General features: G+C 38.8%; 1 protein-coding gene across 3 annotated transcripts in view; it reads right to left on the minus strand.

Annotated features, from left to right (window-relative positions):
- Nucleotides 1–15,646, minus strand: part of LOC104610957 (rab GTPase-activating protein 22-like) — a 90,620-nt gene that overhangs the window by 53,340 nt on the left and 21,634 nt on the right. For all 3 annotated transcript variants that reach the window (XM_088894539.1, XM_088894537.1, XM_088894538.1), the window contains 4 exons: nucleotides 11,576–11,679; nucleotides 10,895–11,211; nucleotides 10,315–10,437; nucleotides 9,054–9,142 (listed from right to left, as the gene is read on the minus strand). In XM_088894539.1, the coding sequence (XP_088750665.1) occupies nucleotides 9,054–9,142; nucleotides 10,315–10,437; nucleotides 10,895–11,211; nucleotides 11,576–11,679 (633 nt within the window). The remainder of the gene's footprint in view (nucleotides 1–9,053; nucleotides 9,143–10,314; nucleotides 10,438–10,894; nucleotides 11,212–11,575; nucleotides 11,680–15,646) is intronic.

Genomic DNA, 15,646 nt, shown 5'->3' on the forward strand with positions numbered 1-15,646 from the left:
CCATATTGTTTATTCTAATTTTTGGGGCCTTGTTACTTTGCCTTTTGAGACTGACTATAAGTATTTTACTACACTTGTTGATGACTACTCCAGATATAAATGGGTGTATCCCATGCGACCCAGAGATGAAGTGCCAAAAATTGTAAAAGACTTCCAACACATGATTTTTACCCAGTTGTAGGCTGAAATCCAAATCTTCCAATTGGGCAGTGCCAAAGAGTATTTCCACAATGACCTCATAGAGTTTTTTGCCATGTGTGGATCCCTTCACCGCATCTCATGTGCTCAAACACCTCAACAAAATGGTGTTGTTGGAAGAAAAAATTTACATCTTCTTAAAGTTTCCCATGGATTACAAATACATATGAATGTTCCAAAACGTTTTTGGCTAGAGATTGTTTTATGTGTTGCATATCTCATCAATTGTATGCCATCTCGTTAGTTGGAGTACAAGGCCCCACATCAACTCTTGTTTCCCAAAGCTCTCTTATTTCCTATTCCTATATGTGTGTTTGGTTGTCATTGTTTCATGCAAGACCTGTCCCCACTCATGGTGTGGTAAACCTGACCCTCGTATTATTCCTTGTGTCTTTCTAGGGTGTCCTTCTCAAGAAAGTTACTGGTGTTTTGATCCCGTCTCCTGAAAGTACTATGTTTCTATGGATGTGTCCTTTAAGAGTGACCTTGTTTCGACTGGTGCTACAGTAGTCCAAACCAGAAAGAGAAGAAGAAGAAGAAGAAGAGAGAAGAAGAAGAAGGGTCTGTCGAAATCTGATGGGTTACTCCTTCAGTCGACCCCCTTAATCTATATTAGACTCTAATAATCTTTACAAAGACAAAAATGCCCTTACTTAAGTGTGGGGCAGAGTAACTCTAATAACACTGCCACATAAGCAAGCTACTTAACAAACATAAGAAGACTAAACTACCCCTATTCGGCACACTTTAACACTCCCCCTCAAGCTGGAGAATATATGTCATATAATCCCAGCTTGTTACATAGATAGTTCACTCTCCCTGAGCTTAGAGCTTTTGTAAACAAATCTGCCCACTGGTCATTCGAGCCCACATGTTCTGTATTTATCTCTCCAGCAAGAACCTTCTCTCTCACAAAGTGGCAATCAACCTCTATGTGCTTTGTTCTCTCATGAAAGACAGGATTGGAAGAGATATGAAGTGCAGCTTGGTTGTCACAATACAATCTCATAGGTTTATCCATGTGAAACCCAATTTCTTGTAGGAGATTCCTCAACCACACTAATTCACAAGTGGTGTGGGCCATGGCCCTATATTCGGCTTCAGCACTGCTTCTGGCCACAACCGTCTGCTTTTTACTCTTCCATGTCACAAGATTTCCTCCAAGAAATGTGCAATAGCCTGTAGTAGATCTTCTGTCATTCACTGAGCCTGCCCAGTCTGCATCTGTATACCCAACTACTTCAAGTTTTCCCCCTGGTTTATACAATAGCCCACGACCTGGAGCTCCTTTCAGATACCTCACAATTCTAAGGATTGCATCCCAGTAAGGTATACGAGGGTTCTGCATGAATTGGCTCACCACACTGACTGCAAAGGAGATGTCAGGTCTCGTGATAGTCAGATAGTTCACCTTTCCCACTAGTCGTCTATACCTTCTAGGATCTTCAAATACTTCTCTTGTATCACTGCTCAACTTAACATTTGGTTCCATAGGGGTCTCAGTCGGTTTTGCACCTAACAGTCCTGTTTCTTCCAATAGATCAAGGACATATTTCCTTTGGCACAGATTTACACCTTGTTTTGACCTAGCAACTTCTATTCCCAAGAAATACTTTAATGTTCCAAGGTCTTTTGTTTGAAAATGATTTTGCAGAAATACCTTTAGTTTGCCAATCCCCCAATTTATCACTACCAGTGATGACAATATCATCCACATAGACCACTAATAAAATCTTCCCAGCTTCTAAGTCATAGCTGAACACTGAGTGATCAACCTAGCATTGCTTCATTCCAAAACTCTTCACCACTTCGTTGAACTTCCCAAACCAAGCATGTGGAGATTGCTTCAACCCATAAATTGCCTTCTTCAGTTTGCACACCTTACCAACCTCCCCCTAAGCAACAAACCCAAGTGGTTGCTCCATATAAACCTCCTCCACCAGATCACCATGGAGGAAGGCATTCTTTATGTCATGTTGAAAGAGAGGCCAATCATACATAACTGCCAAGGAAATGAGTACACGAACAAAACCAATTTTAGCCACCGGAGAGAATGTCTCCATGTAGTCCACTCCATACAACTGTGAGTAACCCTTAGCAACAAGTCCGGCCTTCAGACGCTCCACACTACCATCTGGCAAGTATTTCACAATATACACCCATTTACAGCCCACAGCATGCTTACCAAGTGGGAGAGTAGTAAGTTCCCACGTTTGAGTATGTTGAAGAGCAGAAAGTTCCTCCTCCATTGCCCGCCACCATCCAGGTGAACTAAGAACTTCTTGAACATTGTTAGGTATGGAAATAGAGGACAAAAGTGAAACAAACTGGCGATGTGAGGTAGAAAGACGAGATAATGAAACAAAATTGTAAAAGGGATGGAGGGTAGAACTGCGTTTACCTTTTCGTAAGGCAATGGGTAGGTCAAGGTCTGAAGATTCAGCAATAGGAGCCATGAGAGGATCCGCAGATGAGGTAGAAGCCGGAGGAGGGGCCGGTGTCGTTCGACGTGTATACTTGGCGGATCGGTGGTCGTTCAGTGGTGACCTGCATTGGATGAGGTGATGAGTCTACTCCAACAACAGCCTCTAGAACTGGATCACTGACAGGAAGAGGAAGAGGAGGTAAGGGTGAAGACAAGGGTGCTTCATGACTGGAGAAGAAGGGTACAGACTCAAAAAAGGTGACATCAGAGCAGACATAGCACTTTCGAGTAATGGGATTATAATACTTGTACCTTTTTGAGTCCGAGAGTAGCCAAGGAAGACACATTTAATTGAGCGTGCATCTAGCTTGTCTATTCCATGACTCAGATTGTGGACAAAGCACACACAACCAAAGACACGAGGATTTAATGGAAACGGAGATAAAGTGGGAAACAAGATAGAGAAGGGGGACCGACCATGAAGAATAAAAGAGGGCATCCGATTAATGAGAAAACATGCAGTGAGTACAGCATCACTCCAAAACCGTTTAGGAACATTCATGTGGTGAAGCATAGACTGAGCAGTTTCAAGAAGTTGACAATTCTTCCGTTCAGCTACCCCATTTTGTTGAGGGATGAAAGCACATGAGGTCTGATGAATAATGCCATGTTGTTCTAAATACTATTGAAATGAAGTAAGAAAGTATTCACAACCATTATCTGAACGAAGAACTTTGATTGGAACACCAAATTGTGTGCGTATTTCAGCATGGAATTTTTGAAAAATGGAAAATAATTCACTTCTTTCTTTCATTAAGTAAATCCATGTCATTCTTGAACAGTCATCAATAAAGGAGACAAAATACTTGTACCCATTATAAGACTATTTTGATTGGACCCCAAACATCTGAATGGACCAAAGGAAAAGGACTCAACATACGACTCTCAACTCTTGGACTAAAGGACACACGACGGTGTTTACCAAACTGACATGACTCACATTGTAAAACTGACAACTGACTCAATGACGGAACCAACATCTTGAGAACCTTGAGAGATGGATGTCCCAGTCAGCAATGCCATTGTAGAGGAGTAAGGGAAGTCTGAAGTGCAATTGAAGATCCATCACCGTCAAGGTAATACAATCCACCAGCTTCATGCCCCCCACCAATCTTCTTCCCCATCTTGAGATCCTGAAAAACACAAGTGGAAGGAAAGAAGGTAACAGAACAATTAAGAGCTTTGGTTATTTTACTAACAAACATAAGATTGAATGGAAACTTAGGTACATATAATACAGATGATAAGAGGACAGAAGCCATGTCAACATTACCAACACCACAGATGGGAGATGAGGACCCATTGGCAAGTGTAACAGTTTGTGATGTGGAGGTTTCAGAAAGAGAAGAGAACACACCTGGAGTCCCGGTCATATGATCTGAGGCTCCAGAGTCAATAATCCAAGAAGGAGTTTTAGATGACATGCAAGCAATACCTGATTGGGAAAGTGTGGCAGTGGTATGCTGTGAAGTAGTTTGAAGGAACCGTTCATACTCATCACGCGATACACTCACCATCTCCCTCCCAGAAGTAGATGCTTATGTGGGTCGTAGGTGTGTGAAGTCAGCAGTAGTGTGAATAAGAACAAGTGTGTGCTCTCACTGTTGTTTTTAGGGGCTGCAGTAGGTGCTAAAGTATCAAACTGTGAACAACATCAATCAGCTTGTAGCTGAGAAGTAAGGTTAGAGGCAACTGTGAAAGAGTACAATGGCAGCAATAGGAGATGGGTACAATGATCAGAAACCTAGTGTGGTTATTTCCCCCGACTACCTAGGGGTACAAATGACCTCAATTAAGCTGAATGGGGAGAACTATGTTCCATGGGCTAAATCAGTGGAAGTGTTTCTCAAGGCAAAGAAGAAAGTAAAACATGTAAGAGATGAGAAGCCACCGGTTGACTCTCCAGGGTTTGATGATTGGGAACAAGAAGATGCTCAAATCATGACTTGGTTGTGGAATAGTATGGAGCCCAAAATTAGTGCCAACTTCATGAAGAAGGTTATGCGTAGCAGAGAGAGACGAGCTATGATGTTTTTGACCTAGGGCGAACCAGTTCTCTCCATTGACTGACCAGAAACGAAGGAGAAGAGTCATGAACACTGCTGAGGCGCTTTACCAACTGAAGTAGGTCAGGAGCATGGCTCTGACCATGTTTCAACTGGTGCTACAGTAGTCCGAACCAGAAAGAGAAGAAGAAGAAGAAGAAGAAGGGTCTGTCGAAATCTGATGGGTTACTCCTTCAGTCAACCCCCTTAATCTATATTAGACTCTAATAAGCTTTACAAAGACAAAAATGCCCTTACTTAAGTGTGGGGCAAAGTAACTCTAATAACACTACCACATAAGCAAGCTACTTAACAAACATAAGAAGACTAAACTACCCCTATTCGGCACACTTTAACAGACCTTTTTTTCTCTATTTCTCCTCAAGGGAGAGTAGGGTTAAGGAGAAATATATTCAGGTTGAGCTTCCTCCTCTTCCTAATCCTCATTCGTTTTGTGTCTTATTTTGTCGTCGCAAGGATCAGTTGAGTTCAAGAGACATGGAGCATCTGGAAGTTGTATCATACTATCACCAACATCATTAGATTCCTTAGGGGCAGATCCTACCCAACTAGGTATTCTTATTCCCATTGATGTGTTTGATCCTATTGCCATTGATACTTCTACTGTTGATGACCTAGACTTTCCTATTGCTCAAAGGGAGTTAGGTCTGCACTACCATGCATCCCATTTCCCATTTTGTTTCTTGGAGAACATCTCACATTCTTTTTGTGCCTTCTTCTCTTCCATTGACAATGTCTCTATTCCTAAAAATGTGCAGAAGCTCTCTTAGTACCTAAATGGACAAATGCAATGAAAGAACAATTCAATGCTTTACATAAAAATGGCACATGGGAATTGGTAGATCTTCATAAAGGAAAGGAACCAGTGGATGTTATAGTGAAACATAGGGGAGATGGCATAATGGAAAGATATAAAGCCCGATTAGTAGCAAAAGGGTTTACTCAGGTGTATAGAGTAGATTATGTAGAGATTTTTTCTCTAATAGCTAAGATAAACTCTATCAAAGTCCTTTTTTGTCTAGCAGCTAACCTTGATTGGGATGTTCATCAGTTGGATATCAAAAATGTCTTTCTCAACAATGATCTTGAAAAAGAAGTGTACATGGTGCAACCCCCTAGTTTCCATGCTCAAGGCAATGAGGAGAAGTGTGTAGGCTAAAAAAGTCCCTATATGGCCTAAAACAATTACCAAAGGGCTTGGTTCAGCAAGTTTCATTTAGCCATGTAGCAGATAGGCTACAACCAATGTTAGTCTAGTCATACATTATTTGTGGAAAGAGGGGAAGGTAAAATTGCATCATGATATATGTTGATGGCATAGTAAACACTAGTAATTGGAAAGCTAAAATTCAAAAGCTGAAGAAGTTCCTTGCTACTTAGTTTGAGGTGAAATATCTAGGTTCCTTACGGTAATTTCTTGGAATTGAAGTTGCCTGTTCACAAAAGGATCTTCATTTCACAAAGGAAATACATCCTAGATCTGTTACAAGATTTAGAAAAGATACGGGTGAAGCCAATTGACTCCCACATTGATCCAAATTACAAATTGGGTGACTATCATGGTAAGACTATCAAATATGTGAAGCAATTTCAAAGACTGGTGGGAAAGTTTCTATATTTGTCCATGACCCAGCCAGACATTCCTTATGTTGTGGGTGTTCTTAGTCAATTCATGCATGCCCTAAGACTGCTCACTAAGAAGCAACCAAGAGAATCCTCAAATACCTCAACAAGTATGGGCATTTGAAGGTTAAAGTGTATACAAATGCTGATTGGGCTAGATTTGTTGATGATAGAAAATCCACCACTTACTAGGCTAGATCTGCTACTTAGGCTAGATCTTAGTCAATTCATGCATTCCCCTAACACCACTCACTTAGAAGCAGCCAAGAGAATCCTTAGATATCTCAACAAGTTCCTAGGGGCTGGTTTATTGTTCCAAAAGCATGGGCATTTAAAGGTTGAAGTGTATACAAATGTTGATTCGGCTAGATCTATTGATGACAGAAAATCCACCAATGGTTATTGTACCTTTAGGAACCTAGTTAGATGGAGAAGCAAGAAAGAAATGTTGTGGCTAGGTCTATTGCTGAAGCTGAGTACTGGGCAAATGTCTCATGGAGTGGTTGAGATTATGTCGATAAAAAATTTGTTGAGTGAGCTAGGATTTACAGTTGATAATCCCATGTCCTTATATTGTGATAATAAGACTACTATCAACACTGTAGCCAACCCTCTTCTCCATGATAGAACAGATGTGATTCATTCCAATAAAAGAATGGTAAAATATTTCAGATTATAGGAGAAAAGAAGAAGAAGAAGAAGAAGAAGAAGAAGAAGAAGAAGAAGAAAAAGATGGAGAATAAGGGAGAAATAAGGAGAAGTTCAATAATCTCCTCTCACCCCTCACTAATTCTTTTATTAATCTCCATTAACTAGGTTAATTGCAAATCTGCCCTTAAGTGGGTGGCCAGCTAAGCAAGAACTTATAAAAGATATTAACAGGCCCATAAAGACAGGTCCATTAACATACAAAACAAATAGCATATTACTTAAACATGAAAACAGATATTAGGACCCATTCAGCCCAGTCTCTCTACAAGAACCAAGCATATTGAGGTGGACAAACACTTTAATAGGGAGAAACCTGTTAGTGGAGCAGTGTGTACTCCTTATGTCAGTTCTGAAGAGCAGCTTGCAGACATCTTCACAAAGGACCTACATCACTTTTGGCATAATGATTTATGTGATAAGTTGGGCATGATTGACATCTATGTCCAAACTTGAGGGGGAATGTTAAAAAAACTGCCATTGGTTCACTTTTAGTGGACAAACTGTTCTCCACTCTTTCTTCTCTTCTCTTCTCTTGTTGCTTTCCACTATTATTTTTCAGGTTAATAGATGTAATGAATGGGGAAGTGATTTTGGTAATTTCTTGAATGCCAATTTTCCTGTAGCAATTAAATGGTTAGTGCCAAGGTTTAAACAAGTTGGGCATACCAGTGAAATGCAATAATGATCTCCACAATTTAATGCTTATGACCCCCCCCCATACATGGTACACTACATCGCAAATTGTTTTCACTTGTTTTTAACACTTCAGAAACAACTGTAGAACTGTACTCCCATTTGTACCCTCTCCAAAGAAATATGACAAGTGCAAATAGGGTTGTACAGTAAAACTGAACTAAATTTACACTCCCATGAATTTGCACCAGTGCACAAGCATTTTGTATAACTTAAGTAGAACTATTTGAGATGAAGAGATAAATTAAAACAAAATATTTGAGTTTCAAATATCAGGGTTTATAATGTCAATTGTGTTTTAACAAACAATTAAAAATTCAAGTCAATATACTGCACTGCACTGCAGTGCATCTAACAGGATTTATATAAAACAAGGGGAGAGAACTAAAAAAAATGTAAACTACAGCATCAAGGATTAAGGAATTGTTTAAAAATACTACTGTTTTCATAAATTAAAATCTTGGGATGCTAGTATACCTTCATTTCAGTAATATATGTATAAATTAATTGTTAAGAAACTGTAAGCTTGAAAAGTGAAATACAATTTATCTTCTAGCTCAAAGACATGAGAAATTCTCATGGTGAAGAAAGAGATGAAAATTTTCAAGACATTTTTGGTGAAGGCAAGGAACCCAAAATTTATGTAATAATCTTTTACTACAGTAAAACAAAAGGAATAATCCAGGACAAAATCCACAATAAACCCTGTTTAGATCCAGGAATATGTGTTTTATTAGCAACCTTCCATGGAAATAGTGAGAAAATTAGATAATTTTATTTGTTGAAGTCAATAAATTTAAACACTAATGAATGACAAGAAGAATGAAAATTCCTAAGCACGAAAATATGTTATGTCAACATAAACATATTACTATAATAGGTCCATAACTTTTGTTAAGAATGTTAGTTTGGTGGAAAAGCATTTCATACTGTAGGCACTCATCCAGATCTAATTACTGAAATAGAAAATTAGTAGAGGCATATTGAATGACATGTTAGGGATATTACAATGCCCCTAAACATGTCATCTGATAGGTTTTGGGTAAGAAGAGGTTCTGTGAGAACTCAGGAAGGGGAAATCAACATGATTTTTGATAGACAGAGCACAATGGCGGGACAGATTTGTGTAGTTGACACAAAATAGTCGGGATTAAGGATGATTTGAGTTAAGGTATATTGAATGTTCAAAAGTAGAAATGACTCTAATGGATGCCTAAACTTCTTAGTAGTGTCTTTGTGAATGAAATGGTGAAGGCTGTGAATACAAAAATACATACCAATTTACGCATCAAACGCTCAAAGCACCAAAATGCATCTGCTTCATTTTCGAGGAGAATTATCATTGGAGAGCAAAGATCACTCATTCCTGGTCAGCAATTTTAAAAAATTCATATGTTTCACTATTGTGTTTTGAACAGTAAACAGGGAAGCAATTACAGAACTGGACTCTTAAATTTGCTAGAAAAACAAAGATATCTTTGTTACAGTCATTATATGGTTCATTCTAGTCTCATAAATCACCCAATTCTGTCACTTAATGAGCAATTACATTTCCTAGATACAACAAGGGTACGACACACCTACAATGTAGATGTAACGTGTGGTGTTGATATTGAACTATTCCACACAAATGCTGCACTCATTTTAAGTATTTGTCTAGCATAGCTCAGAAATTACAAAAGAAAATGTAGAGAGACCAGACCGAATGGACCCTAGTACCTTTTTAGTTCTTATCTTTTTATTGTTTTTGTTGTGTCTATGTTAATGGGCCTTATCCATATGGGACTCTTAACCTTTTTAGTCTTTTCTTATGTTATGTTATGAGCTGGCTGCCCCATTAAGGGAATCTTTGTAATTATAATCATTAAGTGAAGATTAATAAAAGTGATTAGGAGAAAGGAGAGAGGACTGATCGAACTCTTTTCTCCTTCTCCCCTCCTCTTCTCCCATCTTCTTCTTCCTCTTCTTTTCTTCTATCTTCTCTCTTTTCTTCTACTTTCAGATTAAAATGTTCTTTTTTTTTTCTTTTTGGGTTGATTCACATCTTGGTATCAGAGCAACCCTTTCTATTTTCTTCTTCCTCTTCGTTCCCATACACCCTTCGATTGGAAGAGTGAATGGAAAGTTAGGTTGCTGATTATTCTTAGTTGGTTGTTACCTAGTTGGAGAAGGGTTTGGAGATCCAGAATCTAATGATTAGAATGCCAAGAAGTTGCTGTCTTTTATCTTTCCCAAAACCCTAGCCAACTAGAGAGATTCACAGCTAAGTGCGAAGGAGATTGAGTTAGGCCGGCACTCAAGGCTTGGCAGGTGTCCACAGCTTGTTGTTTGGTTCCATTAACCAAATGCTAGATGGGGCATCTAGTATTGTCCCTTGTTGGCTGAGTTACAAACCCACTGGCAAACCCAAAAAGGGCAAGTGATCTTGCAGGGTTGATTGCATTCAATAACCAACCTCACAAATAAGCAACTTATTATTCAAATCCAGTCAATCATTACTAAGTAGAATTAATGAAGCTCCAATGTTTGACTACTCACCTTGACAGTATCCAACATCTTTATCTAGCCAGGCATAAACTGCCAGAATATCCCAAAGTTTTGATAAATTTTCTTGTTTCTCATAAAAAACTAATGTCCTGTCAGTTCGAACTACATCAAGACCTGGCATAAATCAAGTCAATTATAAAGTCACAAAAAATGGCAAAACATGGAAAAAAGTTACATCTTAACATCTTGCTTTGAAGACTACTCATGGCAAAACATGGAATGTAGCATACATGTAGTTTCTGTGTTACTGCAATAGTTGCAGAAGATGGTAAGATCAATAATAACAAAACTTGATGATAACATAAAAATCTAGGGACTTGTATGAATAAACTGTATGCTGATATGCATTTCCCCATTAAATTGAAAATTCGAATTCAAATTGTGACCATAACAGCCAAAGAGCATCATAAGTTTATAAGCTGAATTAGGTTGCATAGTTTCAGTTCTCAGTTTATGAAGGCTAAATAAAGAACCACATATTAGTTTTCAATAAATGTGAAACTAATAGTATCTGAGCTGAAGTTAACAGGTACTTGTTGGTAATAGTTTAGTAGAGAAAAAAATGGTCTACCTATTTGATGTAGAGTGAGCTTCCATTGAATTATTTTCTTCTCCCGAATAACTTCACCTTTTGGCTTGTTTACACTTTCCGATGCATTTGAACTTGCACTATCTAATGTAGTATCATGTGATTCATTGCTAACTGAACCATCACAATTTTCTTCTGTGGTTGAAGCAGACCCTTTATCTGGATTTGCTTCTAAAAGTACTAAAGGATCTTGAATAGGTTCACCATCTTCAGTGATTAAGGGTGCTGTGATAATTCTTCCACTGCCAACAACAGGATCCATCTGCCTGCATTCTTCTTTCCACATAGCATATTTCACCCTGAAGTTGCAAATACAAGAATACAATCATATAAAAAAGTAGGTCTCAATCCCCTAACATGTGCATCAAAAAGCATGGTTTCAAACCAAAAATAAGCATTTAAATAAGATAGAGATCTCCCTACCTACCCTGCTCTCTCTTTTTAGCTCCAAATTAGAGGCTATGGATAACCTAAGCGTAGGTTTACGTTTTGTGGTACCTTTAAATAGGTCCAAGCCTGAGCCTTCCTTTCTACAATACAAACTTTGTCTTGAAAATGATTGTAGACTTAACATTTGACCCTAACCCATATTATCTTCGTCTCTCCTTTTGGTTTATCAACCGATGCAGATAACATGCAGCATTTAGCTTTAAAATGGATTACCTTCGACGTTGGCGTATCTCCTCTCGTTCTTCAAAGGTGCTTTCAGGGTCATAACATCCAAGTAAGAATTCCCAAACTTCTCCTCTTATTGAGGGATGAATACCCTAAGTTTGTCCAAAAGACAAAGACAATAATCAGACATTTTTTTTTAAGTTTGTTTCTATAAACACTGGTAGAAACAAAAATGCTGTAGTTAGAAATTCATCACTAAATGCTTATTATTCTATCTAAATATTCCAATAAAATAAATAGGAGATCAGTGTATTACCCAACATCAGTGAAAACATGTTTATTAACTAACAATTCAAGAAGATCTTGTTCGTAATCCTTCGACAAATGATAATACTGATTGCAAACTACCCCAAAGGTACCAATTGCAGAACTTGGACATTTGGACAAGGATATGGATTCCAGACACATCATTTTAGTGGTAAAAATACTAGTGTCAGGCAGATCAAACTCTATGACATGTACCCACATCTCACACCCATTCCAAACCCATGCAACATTCGATATTTTGATAATTAGAAAAAGCAATTACATTAAGGGAAAAAAGAGAAAGTGCAAGGAATCCTTTACTCCAAGAGGCAATGGGAGAACAACAAAGACAAAGATACAAAGAACCTCTCAGTTAGTAAACAAATTCTCTTAAAACCCCTTCCTATCATTTACCAAGCATGGAATCCATGAGAAGAAGAAGTTTAAGGAAGTCACAGACAATTTTGCAAAGAATAAGGTCGATCATATGTAACTGGACTTTCCCATATGAATGACCATAGAAATGGATAAAAAAGTTGAATATGAAACTAATAGATAAATATAAAATTCTGAAATTTCTTGTTGAACAAACCAAAATTCTGACATGTAGGTTTTGAACCATTTGGCTTGTTTACATGAAATTTCTGATCAGTCACAACCAAAGTAACTATTTAACCCTCAAAGCATTCGTTAGCATCAGTGCCAGATAAAGAGAGACCTTATATTTGACTGGAAAGTTAAGAGCTTTGACAGAAAACACATTGGAATTGAGACAGATAGATTATATGCAGAAATGAAGTAACCTTTCCTGATGTAGGACGAAAAAGGTGGGTAAAGAAGGGGAATTAGGGATATGAATTATGAGAGAAAAAGATTTAGATCAGAAGAGGGATGAGAAAGAGAAAGAAAAGAATAAACCTTTAGAAGAAAAGAGAGAGAAGATAACATTCTTATCTGTAGGAAACTCCAGACAAACTTTTCATTCTACTTAATGCTAAAATTTCAATTCTATTTATGGACTAAACAGAAAGGTTAGGGTCCTTCTTTACAAACACCAATTTAGAATGAAAATTTGACCTAAAACTTCTGACTGCTTCAAAGGACACACTAAGAGAGGGATAAGCATACCACAGATCTCCTTTTTGGAATCATTAGTGTAAGAGCACATGGTATGCACATGTGCAAGTAAGTATTAACCATATATGATATATGATTGGATTTAAATTTTGTGACCTGCACAGAATCCACGGAAAGTATCTACTTTATATAGTATAGATATCAGAAGTGTTAATTTTCTCATAAAATATCTCCTAATCAGAAAGTTTCAATTTTGGGTGGGATAGGTCTAAACCAAACCTGTTTCATTGGAAAGAGTCATCCATGTGGGACAGGATATTATCTCAAAGAAAGAGGCACATGAAAAATAACCTAAGAGGGAGGAAAAATCCAACTATTAGACTTAAGGGGGCCAAGGAATACACCTTCAAGGACCTGAAGAAGATTAAGGACATAAGGAAGTTTTAGAGTCCCTAACACCCTCCTGAAACCAAAGCTCCACCCAAACCCACCACCAGAGGTAGATGAAACAAGAAATTTTCACACAAGTTCACCTTTAAAGGAAAACAAAGCATAAAGATTGGGGTAAAAGGTATTATAAGGGAGACTACCCCACCCAGATGTGCTCCCAAAATTTAACTTTATTACCCAAAGACACATCATACTATTGGACAGTTTTGTATGCCCTTAGCTTCAATCAGAATGATGTACTTTATGAGTTTATTGTAAATGAATAAAAGTGCATATTTGATTCATGTTCCCTTGGTATGTTTCTATGTAATACTCTTAAACTAGACACTTAATGAGACTCGTGTTGGTTTAGAATGTTCACAGCCAGTGGGTCGGTCTGGGGAGACCTATCCGGATAAGGCTGACACTGTTGTGCCACCAAGACGGTTGGGGTGGCCTGTCTCAGCTGCCAGGGTGAGACCCTAGGCACATACAGTGTAGGATTAATTGAATCTTTGAACTGGACCAGATTTCCAGTATTGCCCTGGACCTTGGAGATTGATGGGCAAAACTGGAAAGTTACACCTAACCCCTAGACTCGATTATGATACTGCACTAGGTGTCGGATTGGGCTGTCTTTGATGTACCAATAAGTGAGATCCTTAGCGGGGGTCGAAACCTGGGTATGTTGGGTCAGTCTAAGAATTCATCTGAGTGGGTGATCATAGTGACAGGATCAGCCCCTTTGTCGGACAAAGGTAATGATCGGGGATGCACTCTCACTGATGGAAACCAAGACTGCCGGCAGCCAATTTCAATCGTTGAGATTTGTTTTGCAAAGTATATTTTATATGAGATATAAAAGTATATATATTATGGTTTCTAAAATGTTTGCAAAAGGTTTTAATTCCCGGGATCCATATAAGTAGAGAGTGCAACACTGTTCCTTGCAGTCGAGGGAGAGGTCCTCTCTTGTCGGGCAGTGTATGATCATTATGGGCTGAGAGGTTAAGTGTAAGACCATTGAGGGTAATACCTGATGGGCTAATCTTGCGTCTGCCCACAGTCCCTGGGTGTTACAAGGTGGCTTGGCCCAAAGACAACTTAGGGTAAGTGTTGGGCCCATAGAGCCCATTTGATGGGTTTCAGGGGGTGCACTGTCCATAACAGTGTATTCGGTCAGGCCTTGTGACAAAGGCTGGGCTGAATCCATGTGGTTGATGTGTAGATCAATGCTTGGGTCCCACGCCATACAAGGAAACCCAACTAGGCAGCAGTTAGGAAGGTTAAGTGAGCACATAAGCTTAATGGGCCTAAAGCCCATTTCGAACTGGACTTATTTAATAAGTTAAATATGGGCGAATTCTGAGATGGATCAAGCAGATAGGATAGGGCCTTAACCCTATCCGCTCAGAGAGTCCAGATCTAAATGTGATTTGGATCTAGAAACCTCCTAATAAGATTAGGAGAAGGTTGATCCAATCTGTAGATAAGATAAGGGTTTATCCTTATCACCTAAAGAGATGTTTTGATCCAAATAAGATTTAGATCAGCAACTCCTAATTGGATTAGGAACTGATCCTTTGGGGTTACAAGGAAGGGGGCGGCAGCCTTTAGAGAAGATATACTCACATCCTCTTCAGAGCTAAAATCACAGAAGAAAGATTTCTGCAATCCCTGCAAAGATTTTTCTTGCCGCCTCCATCCTGCAGCCGCCAGACATCCTGTTCGATCTCCATTGGTGGGAGAAGTCAAGATTCGATCTTGACATCAGTTCTTTGACAAAGAATTGATAGGAAGCTGTGCTCACGTGCCATCCTGCTGTTTCTTGCGAATGATAGAATTCTTGGAGAAGAATACTGTTGATTCTGCTCCATCCTGCACTGCGCCATCTTCAGTGGGAGCAGTCTTTTGATCCTTCCTTGGGCGTGAACACCTTCGTTGGGAAATATTGTTTCTCCGTATCAGGTATAACCCTCTCCTACTCTTTTTGGTTCAGATCTGGTACAATTTATGGTTCAAGATTGATCCTTGAAAATATGATTTTCTAAATAGGGAATGCGATTCCCACTTGAAGGGAGAGAAAATTTTTTGAAATTCGCCCCTTTATTCCGCAAGTTTTGGGCGTCCATAGGATGGATCTCTCATCCCTTCACATACCTGATACAAGGAAGCAAGAGAGGTAGAATGGACTGAATAGCTTTCTAAGGTGAAGCCTAGGTTGCCCCTGCAAATAGTCCAGCATCCCATTCATTGTCCTCTTGCACATAAATGCTTACCACTACAGCAGTACCCTTTTCCACAACT

The sequence above is a fragment of the Nelumbo nucifera genome, chromosome 1 (genome assembly GCF_055504915.1).
Source record: "Nelumbo nucifera cultivar China Antique chromosome 1, China Antique-T2T, whole genome shotgun sequence".
NCBI classification, from domain to species: domain Eukaryota; kingdom Viridiplantae; phylum Streptophyta; class Magnoliopsida; order Proteales; family Nelumbonaceae; genus Nelumbo; species Nelumbo nucifera.